This window comes from Microcaecilia unicolor, chromosome 8 (assembly GCF_901765095.1).
Source record: "Microcaecilia unicolor chromosome 8, aMicUni1.1, whole genome shotgun sequence".
NCBI lineage: Eukaryota > Metazoa > Chordata > Amphibia > Gymnophiona > Siphonopidae > Microcaecilia > Microcaecilia unicolor.
The window spans coordinates 152,775,979-152,792,843 of record NC_044038.1 but is presented as its reverse complement, the minus strand read 5'-3'; the positions used below and the strand labels follow the sequence as shown (position 1 = coordinate 152,792,843).

General features: G+C 46.6%; 1 protein-coding gene across 1 annotated transcript in view; it reads left to right on the top strand.

The window, feature by feature from the left end:
- FLT4 (fms related tyrosine kinase 4) overlaps window positions 1-16,865 on the top strand; it is a 241,440-nt gene that overhangs the window by 125,423 nt on the left and 99,152 nt on the right. Inside the window, 4 exon segments of the mRNA XM_030212922.1 lie at window positions 1,610-1,722; window positions 6,615-6,716; window positions 6,719-6,779; window positions 15,930-16,069. Coding sequence (XP_030068782.1) covers window positions 1,610-1,722; window positions 6,615-6,716; window positions 6,719-6,779; window positions 15,930-16,069 — 416 coding nt within the window.

Below are 16,865 nucleotides of genomic sequence, written 5' to 3'. Positions count from 1 at the left end.
GTGTATAATAGCTGTCTACAACCTTAAAAAAACACAAGTCCAGGTGAAAATGTCTATGAGGCTCATTTTCAAAGCACTTAGCCTCCCAAAGTTCCATAGAAACCTATGGAACTTAGCCTCCCAAAGTGCTTTGAAAATATGCCTCCAAGTGCTCGTCAGGGACGTCCAAAGTGTGGATGTTTCTGTGAGAAGGATGCCCATGCCTTTGCTGTGCTTCTGACACCCCCTTTATTTATTTATTTGGATTTTGGATCACAAGTAGCAGCAGTGAGATTTGAACTGGCCACCTCTGGATTGCAAGACCAGTGTTCTAACAACTAGGCCACTCCTCCACTTCCTTGAAATTTGGCTGTCCCTGTGGAGGGGGGGAGCTTTTCAGGACGTCCAAAATGTTTGAAAGAAGGACGTCCATAGCCTTCGCTATGCCTCTGCTGACACATGCACACCTCCGCCCCCCCCCCCCCCCCCCCCCCCCCAGGGACCTGCATACTGCTACGATGGACCTGAGTATGATATTTGAGGCTGGCAAAAAAAGTTTTTAAAGTTGTTTTTTTCAGGGTGGGAGGGGGTTAGTCACCACTGGGGGAGTCAGAGAAGGTCAACTCCGATTCCCTCCAGTGGTCATCTGGTCAGTTCGGGCACCTTTTGAGGCTTGGTCGTAAGAAAAAATGGACCAAGTAAAGTCGGCCAAGTGCTCATCAGGGACGCCCTTCTTTTTTCCATTATCACTCAAGGACGCCCATCTGTTAGGTACACCTCAGTCCCGCCTTCACTACGCCTCCGACATGCCCCTGAAAACTTTGGTCGTCCCTGCGACAGGAAGCAGTTGGGGACGCCCAAATCGGCTTTCGATTATGCTAATTTGGGCGACCCTGAGATAAGGACGCCCATCTCCCGATTTGTGTCGAAAGATGGGCGCCCTTCTCTTTCGAAAATAAGCCTGATATTGTACTAAACTGAAAATAAAATCATTTTTCTAATCATCTTATTCCCTGTCTCTGGTTCTGTTCCTCTGTCTGTGCTCTGAACTCTATTTTCAGGCCTCCTCTCTCCTCACTATTTCTTTTCTCTCGTCCTTTCTTCTTCCCCTATAACATCGTTCACATTCAACCTTCTGTCATTTTTCTTCCTCCTTATAGGAAAGAGCAGCATGACGCGATTAATCGAGTTAAAATTATTAGTGTGAGTTAAAAAAAAAATTTGTACGGGATTGATCACGATTAATCACATTAAATGAACAGCCCTAATCAGGATACTGACTTTTGGTGATACCTGATTAACTCCCTGATGGCTATCAAGATCCCAGATATTCAGTGCCCGAATAGGGGTTGGCACTGAATATGGGTGTTTAATTCAATCAGCACCTAAAGAACCACTGAGCGCTATGGGCTGAATATTATCCTCAGAGTTAATTGTTCAGAAAAACTTACAACAGTCTAATGTTCAGCGTAATTTGGATTTTTTCATTTGTGCTGGGCAGCCTAATATTCTGTACTCAGGAGTGAAGCCACTCCTAAACCCTGTGTCACTGGCAGCCTCTGTTTATTCAGTTTGAGCTCATATCTTACAAAAGTATTGATAATTACTTTCCATTCTTGTTTTTTGCCAGATTTTGATCAGCCATTTATCAACAATATGGAAACCCTGCTGATTAATAAGAAGGAAAGTACCCAAGTGCCCTGTCTGGTGTCCGTCCCTGGTCTGAACGTCACACTGCAAACGGTGAGGGTACCTGTGGGCACTCTCTGATAGTGACTCTGCAGTAGCACAGACTGGACCTCTCGGGTCTGCTTCCTAAACCCAGTTCCTGCTCCTTAAATTGACAGAGTCTGGAAAGGCCACATTTGCAACTACCAGTGCTCTGAAATCTAGGCTTATGCATTTCAATTCGGGATTTTCCTGCCTGCTAAGCCCAAGTTTTACACTGCACGTTTTAGACTTTTAAAAAAATATTTTATTGCACTTTGGGAGTCTTTTACAAAGTCACGGTGGCATGTTTAGCGCGTGCTAATTATTAGTCCACGCTAAACGCTAGAGTCACCCATAGGAATATATGGGCATCTCTAGCATTTAGCACACACTTATTTTTAGCGCACGCTAAAAACGCTAGAGCACCTTTGTAAAAGGACCCCATTGTGCGCTAATGTAGCCATTAGCACACATGCTGTCTTCTGGGATTAATTTGGGAGCACTTTCTGCCTCCTATTTAGGAGGCATTAGCCCCTGGATTCTATATAGGCTGCCCAAATTTGCGCTCCCAGGGCAGTTGCACGTGCAAATTAATGAGTTGCTGAGATGTCAATAATCAATAATTGATGTTAATTGGCACCAATTTGGATTTGCACAAGTATCTGCCCTAGGCGCTATTCTATAACATCTGCACCGAAATTTTCTAGCTCCCAACCCATAAGGGGTGTGGCCATGGGAGGGGCATGGGTGGATCAAGGGTGTTCCCAGAGGCTAGGCATGATGTTATAGCATACTATCATTTGCGCTGTCAACTGCCAAAAATGAGGCGCCAGCATTTATGCCAGGTTTTGGCAGGTGTAAATGCTGGTGCCTAAATTAGGTGTGAAATCCACATAAAGCTAGTATTCGGAATGAATCTGGCCCTAGGTGCTCCCATGTGAACACTGCAGTAGCCAGATAGGGCACACTAATCACTACGCACTAGCCAGATAATGCAGGAACTCCCACTGTCTGCCCATGACACACTCCCTCCCAAAAATATTGGTAAAAATATTTAGCATACGACAACAGAAAAATTACTACAACAACACTTTAACACATTTTGTGGTGAGCCTTTTCTCATGCACTATCCAAACATTAGGGCTTCACACCCTTTAGTAAAAGAGCCCCTTAGATCAGTGTTTCCCAAGTCAGTCCTGGAGTACCCAGTCAAGTTTTCAAGATATCCACAATGAATGTGCATGAAATTGATTTGCATAGACTACCTACATTGTATGCTAATATCTACAATGAATATGCTAATGCTGATACGGTACTCTGTAAGCCACATTGAGCCTGCAAATAGGTGGGAAAATGTGGGATACAAATGCAACAAATAAAAATATTCATTGTGGATACCCTAAAAACTTGACTGGCAAGTGTGTACTCCAGGACTGGACTTGGAAAAAACTGCTTTAGATTCTAACCGCCCGGTATTCAAAAGTGTTTAACCGGCCAGGAATGGCACCTGGTTGGTTAAATACCCTCAAGCCGGCTATCTGCCAGTATTCAGCGGGAGATAACCGGTTATCGCCCGCTGAATATCTCGGACAGCGGCTAGCCCAGTCACCAGCCATGCCGCATGACACAGCCAGTTACTGCTGATTTTCAGTGACTGACCGTTTAAGTTTAGTGACCAGATAGACCCACGTTAATAGCAGGTCTATCTTTGGCTGTTAGAACCTAGCCAGTCAGTCGATGGAATATTGGCATAACCGGATATGTTTGCGGCGCCAAAGAAACCCTGTAAATTCAATGCTGGTGGCCAGATATGGCTCTGACATTGAATTTCAGGTATGCTGGTGACAACAGGAATTAGACGGTCTAACTCCCTCTGTCTCAATATCAAAGCCTAAGTCTTCAGGGGATAGGTAAATACTCAGCGTACCTGAATGTTATTCACCTTGAGTTACTACTGAAAAAAAGTGTCAGCTAAATCCAGATAAATACTGGGGCTTAAACTAGGTGCGTCCTGTTATTAAATTATCCCTATTAAGTTGGGGTAGTTTCATAACAAGCCATCTCTGTGCAGGAATCACTGTTTTGTGTATGAAAATAGCTTTGAAAATTATCCTCTTTCTTGGCTTTTAAAATTTTATTTAGATTTATTTAGATTTTGCAGCTCATAGTGTATCCTTTAGAGCCTTACTCAATACAGGTATTTTAGTTAAGCAGAAAAGGAGCTTCTTGAAGATGTTCTACAGAAACATGGAATATGAACATAGTAACATAGTAACATAGTAGATGATGGCAGAAAAAGACCTGCACAGTCCATCCAGTCTGCCCAACAAGATAACTCATATGTGCTACTTTTTGTGTATACCCTACTTTGATTTGTACCTGTGCTCTTCAGGCACAGACCGTATAAGTCCTGCCCAGCACTATCCCCGCCTCCCAACCACCAGCCCCGCCCTCCACCACCGGCTCTGGCACAGACTGTATAAGTCCTGCCCAGCACTATCCCTGCCTTCCACCACCGGCTCTGGCACAGACCGTATCAGTCTGCCCAGCACCATCCCCGCCTCCCAACCTCCAGTCCCGCCTCCCACCACCGGCTCTGGCACAAGACTGGTGAGGACTGCAAGGTTCACCCAGACTGGCCAATCCCGGTGCAGTACCACAAAGCTTCCCCAACCTCCACGTTACTCTCACATTCTGAAAGCGAAGGATCCACTGGGCTTATCTTAGGTTTTCTATAATTCTTTTACTGTCCTGATCACCATCTTCACCAGGAAGCTATTCTAATCATCCACCACTCTTTCTGTGAAGAGTAATTTCCTTATGTTACTGCAACTCTTCCCTCTTTGAGTTCAATATTCTGGATACACATAATTCTATGTTGTGTTCTGCTGTCATTTGGGGGGGATGATGTGTGTTTTAATTATTATTTATTTAGATTTTGCTCACAACTTTTCAGTAGTAGCTCAAGGTGAGTTACATTCAGGTACACTGGGTATTTCTCTGTCCCTGGAGAGATCACAATCTAAGTTTGAACCTGAGTAGTGTACGGCTATTTACTGCCTGAGTTCTTGCCAGCCGCCCACTGACCTAGCGGTAAAGACTCACGCGCTACTCGCACGGTAATCATGCAGCGTGCACCAATGTGGCCACTCTGCCGGTTGCCGCCAGGAAAAGTCTCCTGCAATAGAAATTAGAAAAATATTTTCTACCACGGGAAACAGCGGCACGCCAACTTCAAATTATGTCGGGTGCCTGCGTCTACCCAGGTGGTAGTGCAATTTGGCGCATGCTACCTGCGTGTTAGCCCTACCGCTGCGTAGTAAAAGGGACCCGAAGTTAGGTGCACTAATGGCAGTATTCCATAACTCAGGGCCACCGAGAGGGGGGGGGCAGGGGGATAAGATTCCCCCAGGCCTGGCCTCCAAGGGGGACCCAGCACCGGGGTCTCTTTCTCTCTCCTGCTCCTGATGGGACCCGGGTGATCACATCTCAACAGGAGCAGGAAAGAGAAAAGTTCCGGCGACGGGCTCCCCTTAGAAGCTGGGGAGGAGCAGACACAGGGTTTCATGGCCTCTTTTTGGCTGGCGGGGATCCTCAAGCCCTGCCAGCGAAGAAGCCTTCCTCCAGCACTGTTCTTCACTCCACCGCATTGCCTGCCCTGCGGCTGCTGTTTCCCCTCACATCACGCCATGCTCAGGTTTGACGAAACTGAGCATACGCAACGTGAGGGGAAAATTAGCCACAGCGGCAGAGCAGGCAGTGCAGCAGAGTAAAGAACAGCACTGAAGGAAAACTTCTTCTGCTGGCTGAGCCTGGGAACCCCAACCAGCCAAGGTTTGTGAAAATTGTGGCGGGGGGGGGGGGGGGGGGTGGCAGCAGCAATCCTAGAGGAGGTGGCGGCAATCCTTGGGGGCAGCAGCGGCGGCCCTGCCCTGGGCCCAGCTCAGTCCTCTCAGGGGCCCTGCTATAACTTATGCACCCAAATTTGAATGCAAGTCATAAATTTGGTGCACACTTTATAAAATCTGGAGTTTAATACACAGCTTACACAATGCTATTAGTGCATGAGGGCAATAACTGGTACCATGCTGGCATAGAAACATAGAAACACAACGGCAGATAAGGTCCAAAAGGCCCATCCAGTCTGCCCTTCCTCAACACCACTAACTCCTCCTTTTCCTAAGGGATCCCACATGCTTGTCCCATGCTTTCGTAAATTCTGACACAGGTCCTCTCTCCACCAGGAGGCCATTCCATGCTTCCACCACCCTTTCGTGAAAGAGTATTCCTTAGATTTCTCCTAAGCCTATAACCTCTTATCTTCATCCGATGCATTCCAGAATTTTTCCTTCATTTGAAAAAGGCCTCACCTCCTGTACATTAGCGCCACAGAGGTATTTAAACGTCTCTATCGTACCCCCTCTTTCCGCCTCTCTTCCAGGTATACATGTTGAGATTTATAAGCCTGACCCTATACGTTTTATGGCAGCGACCTCTTACCAATTTGGTAGCCGCCCTCTGGACCGACTCCATCCTATCTATAACTTTCCATAGGTGTAGCTCCAGAATTGCACGCAGTACTCCAAATTGCATGATGGCATCTGCGATAATTATCAATAACCCTCACACGCAGTAAAGAAGCTTTCTGTGTGGTAACTGCAGGGAGCAGGCTGAGCACATTCCCAACATTTACCACAAAGCTTGGTACTTAAACCGTGCATCAATGTTTGCAGTTAAAGCACAGCAAGTGTGAAGCTTACCACGATTTAGTAAAAGATTCCCCTTGTGTCATGCCGGCACACTGCTGAAGTAACTCTCTACATTTTCATGAGATTCTGCCTCCGGCACATTTCCTGGTGCATAAGAAATGTTATTATCACATATGTCAACATCCAGCTTTTAACTGATCTCTTCCATTTGTTCAGCAAACCTCGCTGATAACTCCAGATGGGAAAAGTGTAACCTGGGATGATAAGAAGGGAATGCTGGTTCCCACCGACATGATCCAAGATTCTTTCATTCTTTATTGGCAGAAACAGTCATTGACAGGAAGGTCTTTCATTCCAACTACTTCATCATTCATATTACTGGTAAGAAGAGAGTATTGGGTTTGGGAAGCCTATAGGGAGAGGAAAGGAAATAGGGATGCATTTCAAGGGTATTAATGAAAGCTGCAGGGCTTTAGGTAGAATGATATCCTGTCTACCTAGGTCTGTCTGTTAATTTTATTAAATCATTGCAAATTGTCCAAAACTCTTCTGCTCACAATTGAACACATTACAGTTTATCTTAGTAAATTGCACTGGCTTCCTATTGCTTTGTGGATCAGATTTAAAATACTATTGCTGATCCATCTAACGCTACATCACACCTCAGTGTATTATCTGGTGGATGCGTTGCAAATTTATACATCCAGGAGATCTTTGTAGTCAGAGGGAGCATATTTCCTTATTATCCCTTCTTTGAGGTGCTTCCATTTTGCAAAAGCTGAGAGATTTACATTATCCATTGCAGGACCATTAGAATGGAAACAGCTACCACTGGACATCAGGGCACAAGCTGACACCTCATTCTTTACAAGAGGGCTGAAAAGCCAGTTGTTTAGACTGGCATATGGGGCACCTATTGATTGATGTAAAGGATGATAACAGTATTTACACACAAAGCACAGCAACTAGAGGGCCATTATGTAAATGTGTTGTTTGATTTATATACAGCAATGGCTTGTTTGCTGTTTTTTCTCTTTTTTGCATTTTTATGTTTGAATGTTTATGGATGTTTTTATTTGTACTTTTTTTGTTTTATGACTACGTATAGTATCTTGATTGCATTTGTTATATTTGCTCCACTTTGGTAAAGGTGGAATATAAATAAATAAACCATAACCATAGCCAAAATATCTGATTATTCTAGTTGTAGGCAGAATATAAATATTTTAAATAAATAAAATAGGTTAACTAATTGTTAGATCTAAAAGAGAAAGGGCCCTGTTTACTAAGGTGCGTTAGTGCTTTTAGCGTGCCTACACTTAGCGTGCACGCTAACCATGTAGGCACCTATAGGGATATTGTAGGTACGTACATTGTTAACGTGCATACATGGTTAACGCGCATTAAAACCGTTAACACACCTATAACGCTGCCTAGTAACCAGGGCCCAAAGTGTCTTCCAGAATTCTCTTCCTGGTTTGTCTCATAACAGACCGTATAGGGGTAAATTCTATAAATTTCACCCAAATTTAGGTGCCGGGAAAATTCTGTGCTAAGCACTATTCTAGGACGAGCACTCCGGACTGAGCACCTTGTGTAGAATAGCGCTTAGATCTGATTCCTGCGCCCAACTTTGGGTATGAGGATTTATGCCTGCTGAAACCTAGTGCAATTCCTGCAGTGCAAGTTGGATGCCTAATCGCAATATTCTATAACACTGCACCTAATATTGGAAACACCCCTGACTTGCCCCTGACCTTCCCATGGCCATGCCCCCTTTTGGGTTGTGCCCAGGATACTTTGGGTGTGCAGCGTTATAGAAAAGCACCTAGGCAGATGCACACATAAGCCCAAATCAGTGCCAATGAACTCCAAATAACGCAAAAAATTGGTTCTTTGCATCTAATTGACTATTTAGATTACGAGCGCATCTGGGCTCCGCACCCAAATTTGGGCATCCTATATAGAATCAGGGGGATTGGAGGGTAAACCTATAAAATGTTGTCTGTGTGCACAGGGAAGGAGTGGTCTGCTGGGGAGGGGTGGAATGTGTGTGTGCAGGGGGAGGGTGTTGTATGCTGGGGAGCGGGGCTGGTGGGGAGGGGAGAATGTTACAAAGGTGCTGCGCACAAGTAAATAATGCACTTACTTTTAATGATAATTGGTGAGACTGAGTCTTTGGCAGCGACCCCCAATTGGTATGCTCCCTGGTCAGCTCTGTATGCAGGGGGAAAGGGGCTCCCTTATCCTCTGGGTCTGGCAGCTACTGCTGTGTGACAAAATGGGACTGGACAAACAGAGGAAAAATGATAGAAGAAAAGCAGGTAGGGAGGTCTATTGGGAGGTGTGAGGGTTTGGGGACAGTGAGGGTTTGGTGGGGGAAGGGGGTGAGAAACAGAGCAACGGATGGGTGTGGCTGGGGGGGCTAGCAGGTGTAGGGCAGGACTTGAGGAGGTGAGACAGAGAAGGAAGGAAATGTGAGGGTCAAAAGGCTCAGACTGAGGCAAACACACAAAGGTTGACAAAGCATTCAGCAACTTTCCACTATTTCTCACAAATGACCATTTCCACCTCTCCACTCTCCAACTCAGCAACATCACAAATGAGTCTAAAGACAGGTTCAGCTTTATCCTACACACTTTTAAAACAGCTCTAATTCCGAGTGTTTTTCTTTCCTCCCCCAAGAAGTCATTTGCTATCCATTACTGGCAATAAAATTTCATCAAGTAACAGCGCCCATGTTACACCCAAGGAACACCCTCTCTAGGAACATCTTTTTTGCGGCTAGTAAACTTGGGCAGTTTTTTTTTTTTGGGGGGGGGGGGTTGGTTTTATTATATGCTGTAGACATTTTTCTGCAAGAAATACATTTATCTGCCTGTTCTGCCATTTTTTTTGGGTAGTTTGGATTTGTGATTCAGAGTTATGTTTTGCCCCATTTGGACTACTGTAATGTCTTCTTTTGTGGTCTTCCACAATCCTCATTCAGGGCTCTACAGGTGGCCCAAAATTCTGCAGCTTGGGTAATGGAGGTATGAGTACTGTTGCTCATGTAACCCCACAGCTTATTATGCTTCATTGGCTTCCTATTGTCTGACATATAAAATTTAAAATTTTCAATTTAGATTTTAAGACTCTACATAATGATGCTCCATTGGCCGTTGCACCAAGTTTGAAAGCTTAACGTCCTCAAAGACACCCGAGTTCACAAAGCCAGTGCATTTTGGATGTCCCCTCCTTTCAGCAGGAGGAAGATTGGTCCCGTATATTTTTTGTAGTTTGACCGAGTATGTGGAACACTCTTCCTTTAGAAATGTACCAAATTACTTCATTATTAATAATTTAAAAAAAGTTAGGGCCTCTTTTACAAAGCTACGACAAAAGGGGACCTGCGTTGGCATCGGCATGTGTTTTTGATGCACGCCGAGGCCCCCTTTTACCGCAGCAGGTAAAAGGCAGGTCTTTGGGTTTTTTCAGAAAATGGCCATGCAGCAAGTGAAGCACTTGCCACGTGACCATTTTGGGGGGGAGCACTTACCGCCACCCATTGAGGTGGCGATAAGGGCTCCTGCGTGAATCCAGCAGTGACCGGGCAATGCACGGCACTACCCGTTTACCACCGGGTACACTCCGGCGCTACAAAAATACAAATATTTTTGTAGTGTCGGATATGACTCACGCTGGGGGTGGGAACTACCACTGGGCTGTTGTGGTAGCCCAGTGATACTTCTCTTTTAACGAGCAGTAAGCTACCGCTACTTTATAAAAGAACCCCTTAAAGACATATTTGTTCAGCGAGGCATTTCATTGAATGATTGCAGTTAGCTTTTAGAGGACTTTGTTTTTTTCTTTTTCCAATTGAAGAACTGTTGTATGTTTATATATTTTGTTGTGTTTGTTATTTTTGAGTTGTGTTTTACTTTATATGAGTGTAATTTGTAACCCGCCTAGATGTATTCGATAGGCAGGATATAAATTTGATAAATAAATACAAATGTTGGGGTCCAAGATATTTCATTGCATTATTCATTTATTTATTTGTAGCATTTATATCCCACAATATTCCCACCCATGGGCAGGCTCAATGTGGCTTACAACAGTCTATGAAAACATACAACAATTCAGCAAACAAACAATCAATGTCATAAGAGAGAAAGTGAAATAGCTAAGGAGGGAAAAGGGGAAAGAGTAGTTGTGAACAATATGTTGCTACGACAGTTGGAATTCAGAAGGAAGAGATGCCAGGGGGGTTTGAAGCGTATGCTGTACCAAAAAGGAAGGTCTTGAGGCGCTTCTTGAAGGTCGGGTGATCAGGAGTAAGTTTGACCAATTGAGGCAGCCCATTCCACAATTGAGTGCTGAGATAGGAGAAGGAGGATGCATAGGTGGTTGTTACGTCTGTGGCCGTGACCACCCTCAGACTTACCCTGTTTCTGGGAGTCAGTGGCTGTGCTGGCTTCTGCTTGTCTCTGTGTCTGTCTCTGTCTTAGTTTCTCTCTGGCTCTGTGTGCTGATTGCCCTACTGAACCTCACCTGTGTGGGCTATGCCTTTTCCAAGATGGCTGCCGCCGACTCCTCTATGCCAGGATCCAAGATGGCTCCCGCTGGGCTGACTTCTCTGTGTGTCAAGCCTCTGTTTGGATGCAAGGTGATTGCTGCAGCTGTGCCTCTGGTGTGGAAGGGCTTTATTAATCACTTAGAGACTACAGCCCTGGCCTTTGCATTCATCTAGGGCCCTGGTGTATAGAGTGCTCTGTACACTGTTTCAGTGTTTGCTCTGTGTGAGTTTCTATGACTAGATAGCTTAGGCACCGTGTGGCTTGTTAGCCTGTGTATAGCTTTGCTAGTTCTCTGTGTTTGTTCCTAGGGTTAGACTAGCCAGCTTAGGCACCGTGTGGCTTGTTAGCCTGTGTATAGCTTTGCTAGTTCTCTGTCTTTGTTCCTAGTGTTAGACTAGCCAGCTTAGGCACCGTGTGGCTTGTTAGCCTGTGTATAGCTTTGCTAGTTCTCTGTGTTTGTTTCCAGTGTATGACTTGTTAGCTTGGGCACAGCTTTGTTGTTAGCTGGTGTATAGCGTTACTAGTCTCCTGAGTTACCTAGTGTATGTGTCTTGTGTATGACTGGTTTGCCTGGGCATAGCTTTCCTATTAGCTTGGGTACAGTCTACTAGTCCTTGTGTCTAACCTGCCGACTGCCAGAACCCGGACATTCCCTGCCTGGCTGCCTTGCCTTCGCCGAAGTGCCAGGGGGCACTCCTGGATCCTCATGCCTGCTGTTCCTGCTTGCAAGTTCCAGTTCCGGTTTTTCCTGTAAGCCCTGCCGGCCGCCCGAACCTGAGGGCTCAACCCTCGGGGAAAGGTGGTCAAGCGTAGGTGAAGCCTAGGTCCAGTGTGTTCCAGTCCAGCAGGTTCCGGTCCCGTGGGTTCCGCTCCAGTGTGTTCCAGTCCAGCGGGTTTTACTCCTGTATGTTCCAGTCCAGTGGGGCCCTCCAGTGTGTTCCAGTCCAGCGGGCTCCACTCCAGTGCGCACCCGTCTGGTGCATTCCAGTTCCGTGTATTCCTGTGTAGAACTCCAGTCCGGGGTTCCGGTCCAGTTTTGTCTTATCTCTACCTTGGAGGTGATCTTGCCTGCCACTGCCGCTCCATGGTAGTGGCCCACGGACTCACAAACCCAGTGCTCCCGGGGAGGAAGCCTGACAGTATGCCAAGGTCCTCGAGCACGCGACAGAATGCAAAGGCCGTGAGCCCGGCAAGAACCCCCACCCAGCCGACCCAGCTGGGGTCCAGCTCCGTCATTGTGCTTGATCCTTGAAGAGTCATAGAAGAGTCAGTATCGTGGGAAACTGTTGTCTCATCCTGTTTTGAAGAAGACCCCTGAAGCGGCAGCTGAGAGAAAACGTGTCCGGTGGCTTGGAATCACTGAAAGCCCAGTTTCAGATATGGACCCTTTCATCACACTCTCAGAGTATTGCCGCAGCCTTGTCCTGAATCCAGCTTTGTGGGATACTCCGGAAGCTGTCGCTGAGAGAAGACGTCTTGGGAATTCCACGCTCTGGGCCCAGCAGGGGTCCAGTCCCATTCAAGCAGAGCGTCCAGACAAGCCTCTGAATCCAGTCCGAGCTGCGCGTTCAGCCAAGCTTCAGAGTCCAGTCCGAGGGACGCTGCTGACCGAGCCTCCAATGCCAGTTCAAGTGGCGCTTCCACTCAAGCCCCTGAGTCCAGTCCGAGGGATGCTCCTGACCGAGCCTCCGAGTCCAGTCCAGAGGGCGCTTCGAACCGAGCCTCCTATCCCAGTTCAGGTGGCGCTTCCACTCAAGCCTCTGAGTCCAGTCCGAGGGGTGCTTCTGACCGAGTCTCCGATTCCAGTCCAAGCAGCACGTCAAGCCAAGTCTCTGCGTCCAGTTCAAGTGGCGCTGTCTACGGAGTCTCCTAGTACCAGTGTGGATCCCAGTTCCAACCCCATTTTTGAGCTGGATCCGTTTATGACGCTCCAGGAGTACCGGGGTTGCCCTTTTGTCTGATCCAGCCTTGAAGGATACCCCTGAAGCTGCCGCAGAGAGAAAGCGTGTCTCCTGGCTTGGGTTTGAAGAAAACCCAGTTTCTGCTATTGATCCCTCTACCAAGCTGTTCTTTTACCGCTTCCAACTCCTCTCGGAGCCAACCCTACGGGATACTCCTGAAGCCCAAGCTGAAAGAAGGTGGCTTAGTAGTCCCGGACCGAGTTGCAGTTCCAGTCAAGATGCTGAGTCTGGATCGAGTTGGAGTTCCAGGCAAGATGCTGAGCCTGGATCGAGTTGTAGTTCCAGGCAAGATGCTGAGCCTGGATCGAGTTGGCGTTCCAGTCAAGATGCTGAGTCTGGATGGAGTTGCAGTTCCAGTCAAGATGCTGAGTCTGGATCGAGTTGGAGTTCCAGTCAAGATGCTGAGTCTGGATCGAGTTGGAGTTCCAGTCAAGATGCTGAGTCTGGATCGAGTTGCAGTTCCAGTCAAGATGCTGGGTCTGGATCGAGTTGGAGTTCCAGTCAAGATGCTGAGTCTGGATCGAGTTGCAGTTCCAGTCAAGATGCTGGGTCTGGATCGAGTTGGAGTTCCAGTCAAGATGCTGAGTCTGGATCGGGTTCCAGTTCCAGTCAAGCTCCTGAATCCAGTTACAGTCAAGGGGTTGATTCCAGTCCGGGTCCAAATCCCGGCTCCATTTTGGATGCCAACCCAGGTTCCAGTTCCAGATCTGCTTCTGTTCAGACTTCTAGTTCCTGTCAAGACTGGGATGCCACTTCGGGCCCCAGCCCAACTTCTGATGTCAGCTGGGGTAGTGGCTTCAGCCTTGCTCTTGCCATTACACGGAATTGCCAAGAGGTCCAGGACGTTGTGGGTTCCCTCTGGGAAGGGTTACTTTTGAATTTTGTTCCTCTTGATGCATCCATGTTCCTGAGGTTGCCCCGTGGTGATTCGAAGGAGCCTCCTGGTCACAGGTTCTACTTTTGTCTGCCAGTTTTGAACTTCCTGGTGACTTCCAGTCCAGTGATCTATGTCTGGCTTTTGAGACCCATCAGGAGGTTTCACCATAGTTACCCCTGGACACCTGAACTCCTCAGGGAGACCGAGAGGGGGGTCTTGAGGAGGGGGTACTGTTACGTCTGTGGCCGTGACCACCCTCAGACTTACCCTGTTTCTGGGAGTCAGTGGCTGTGCTGGCTTCTGCTTGTCTCTGTGTCTGTCTCTGTCTTAGTTTCTCTCTGGCTCTGTGTGCTGATTGCCCTACTGAACCTCACCTGTGTGGGCTATGCCTTTTCCAAGATGGCTGCCGCCGACTCCTCTATGCCAGGATCCAAGATGGCTCCCGCTGGGCTGACTTCTCTGTGTGTCAAGCCTCTGTTTGGATGCAAGGTGATTGCTGCAGCTGTGGCCTCTGGTGTGGAAGGGCTTTATTAATCACTTAGAGACTACAGCCCTGGCCTTTGCATTTCATCTAGGGCCCTGGTGTATAGAGTGCTCTGTACACTGTTTCAGTGTTTGCTCTGTGTGAGTTTCTATGACTAGATAGCTTAGGCACCGTGTGGCTTGTTAGCCTGTGTATAGCTTTGCTAGTTCTCTGTGTTTGTTCCTAGTGTTAGACTAGCCAGCTTAGGCACCATGTGGCTTGTTAGCCTGTGTATAGCTTTGCTAGTTCTCTGTGTTTATTTCCAGTGTATGACTTGTTAGCTTGGGCACAGCTTTGTTGTTGTGTATAGCTTTACTAGTCTCCTGAGTTACCTAGTGTATGTGTCTTGTGTATGACTGGTTTGCCTGGGCATAGCTTTCCTATTAGCTTGGGTACAGTCTACTAGTCCTTGTGTCTAACCTGCCGACTGCCAGAACCCGGACATTCCCTGCCTGGCTGCCTTGCCTTCGCCGAAGTGCCAGGGGGCACTCCTGGATCCTCATGCCTGCTGTTCCTGCTTGCAAGTTCCAGTTCCGGTTTTTCCTGTAAGCCCTGCCGGCCTCCCGAACCTGAGGGCTCAACCCTCGGGGAAAGGTGGTCAAGCATAGGTGAAGCCTAGGTCCAGTGTGTTCCAGTCCAGCAGGTTCCGGTCCCGTGGGTTCCGCTCCAGTGTGTTCCAGTCCAACGGGTTTTACTCCTGTATGTTCCAGTCCAGTGGGGCCCTCCAGTGTGTTCCAGTCCAGCGGGCTCCACTCCAGTGCGCACCCGTTCGGTGCGTTCCAGTTCCGTGTATTCCTGTGTAGAACTCCAGTCCGGGGTTCCGGTCCAGTTTTGTCTTATCTCTACCTTGGAGGTGATCTTGCCTGCCACTGCCGCTCCACGGTAGTGGCCCACGGACTCACAAACCCAGTGCTCCCAGGGAGGAAGCCTGACAGTATGCCAAGGTCCTCGAGCACACGACAGTGGTCTTATACTTGAGGCCACAAAAAACTGGGTAATGGAGATTTAGGTACGAATGAGCTGATTTGTGAGAGTTCCTAGACGGCAGGTTAATTAGGGTGTCCATATAAGCAGGGGCTTCACCGTAGATGATTTTGTGCACCAGAGTGCAAATTTTAAAAGCGATTCGGTCCTTCACAGTGAATCCATGTAATATGGGATCTACAGTGTAATATATAATAATAATTTTAAAAAGGGTCCAAAGCTTGACTGTGTTATATCGAGTTATATTACATGGGGTTTACGGTGTATCAACAGTGATAAGCAGGTACCTTTGATTATACCTTTAAGCTTTGATTTTAACCTATTTACCTGATTCACACAGTGGAGTTATTATTTCATTGAACATTATTTTCCAAATGATCAATAAAATAAAAATAGCTAAAAAAACAAAAATGTCTTTAAAAAGACACAAGAACCTCCTGTAAGTCTCATCAGTCTAAACTTCACAGTGCAGCTCTCCTTTGATCCTTGGTCAGCTGAATTTCTTAAAGCAGAAGCATGCAGTTTGTGTAAGTCCACCCCTGCCGGGTTTTATGGTTTAAATCAAACAGTTGATTGTCATAAAGTTCAGAAAGGAATTAACATGTTTGTATTTTTCCTTAATGACAGGAAATAAGGTTTACAGCATCCAGCTGTCTCCCACAAACCCTGTGGAACTGATGATTGGAGAGAAGCTTGTTCTTAACTGCACGGTGTGGGCAGAATTTAATTCTGGGGTCAATTTTGAATGGGAATATCCTGGAAAACAGGTACTTGATTTTTCCATCTGGTCTAAAGACAGCACCTTACATCCTCTTACCCGCTCCCCTTCAGTCATTGAACTGTTTGAGAGACTGATGAGGTACAAACTTGGGGGTCCTTTTATTAAGCAGGAAGCTTTTGCAGTTTCACTTTATTAGTTATTTCTGTTAGTGAAATACAATACCCCACCACATGATAAACAACATACTAAAATCAAATAAAATGATGTAAAACCAACGTGACAAAAAAAACAATAATGAGAAAGTCTCGTGTAAACATAAATGCATAAACAGGCAATAAAAATAACTAAGGATCCGATTAACAAAAGCCAGGTTTTAACGAGAGAACCAAAAGTCATGAGATCAGGTGCTAATAGTATTCACTTGGTAATTTATCCCATAGCATGGGAGTAACACTCTGTTCTGTACTCTGCCTGATGAGTCTCCCACATGCAAGATGCGTGTGTAATATGAACAACAAGTCAACCAAGCTTCTTGGAACACTGTGTGTAAAAGGAAATGACCTTAGTATGCCCAAATGCAGGACCTTCTTCGTGCTAAGCCCATGTTTAGCACCACTGTAAAATAGGCATTTTTCTACTTGTTGATTTTCCAGCCATGCACTGATGTTAGCATTAGCGCGCAGCCATTTTTAAAAATGAATGCAGGAGGCACTAAGGGCTCCTGATTTATGGATGCACTCCAGCAGATTAGTGCATCCACGCTACTGTTCCCTCTAAGCTGAGCAGAAGTCTTCCACCTACAGTCCTGCCAGCAGGTGGTGCTGTTTATGTATCACATTTTC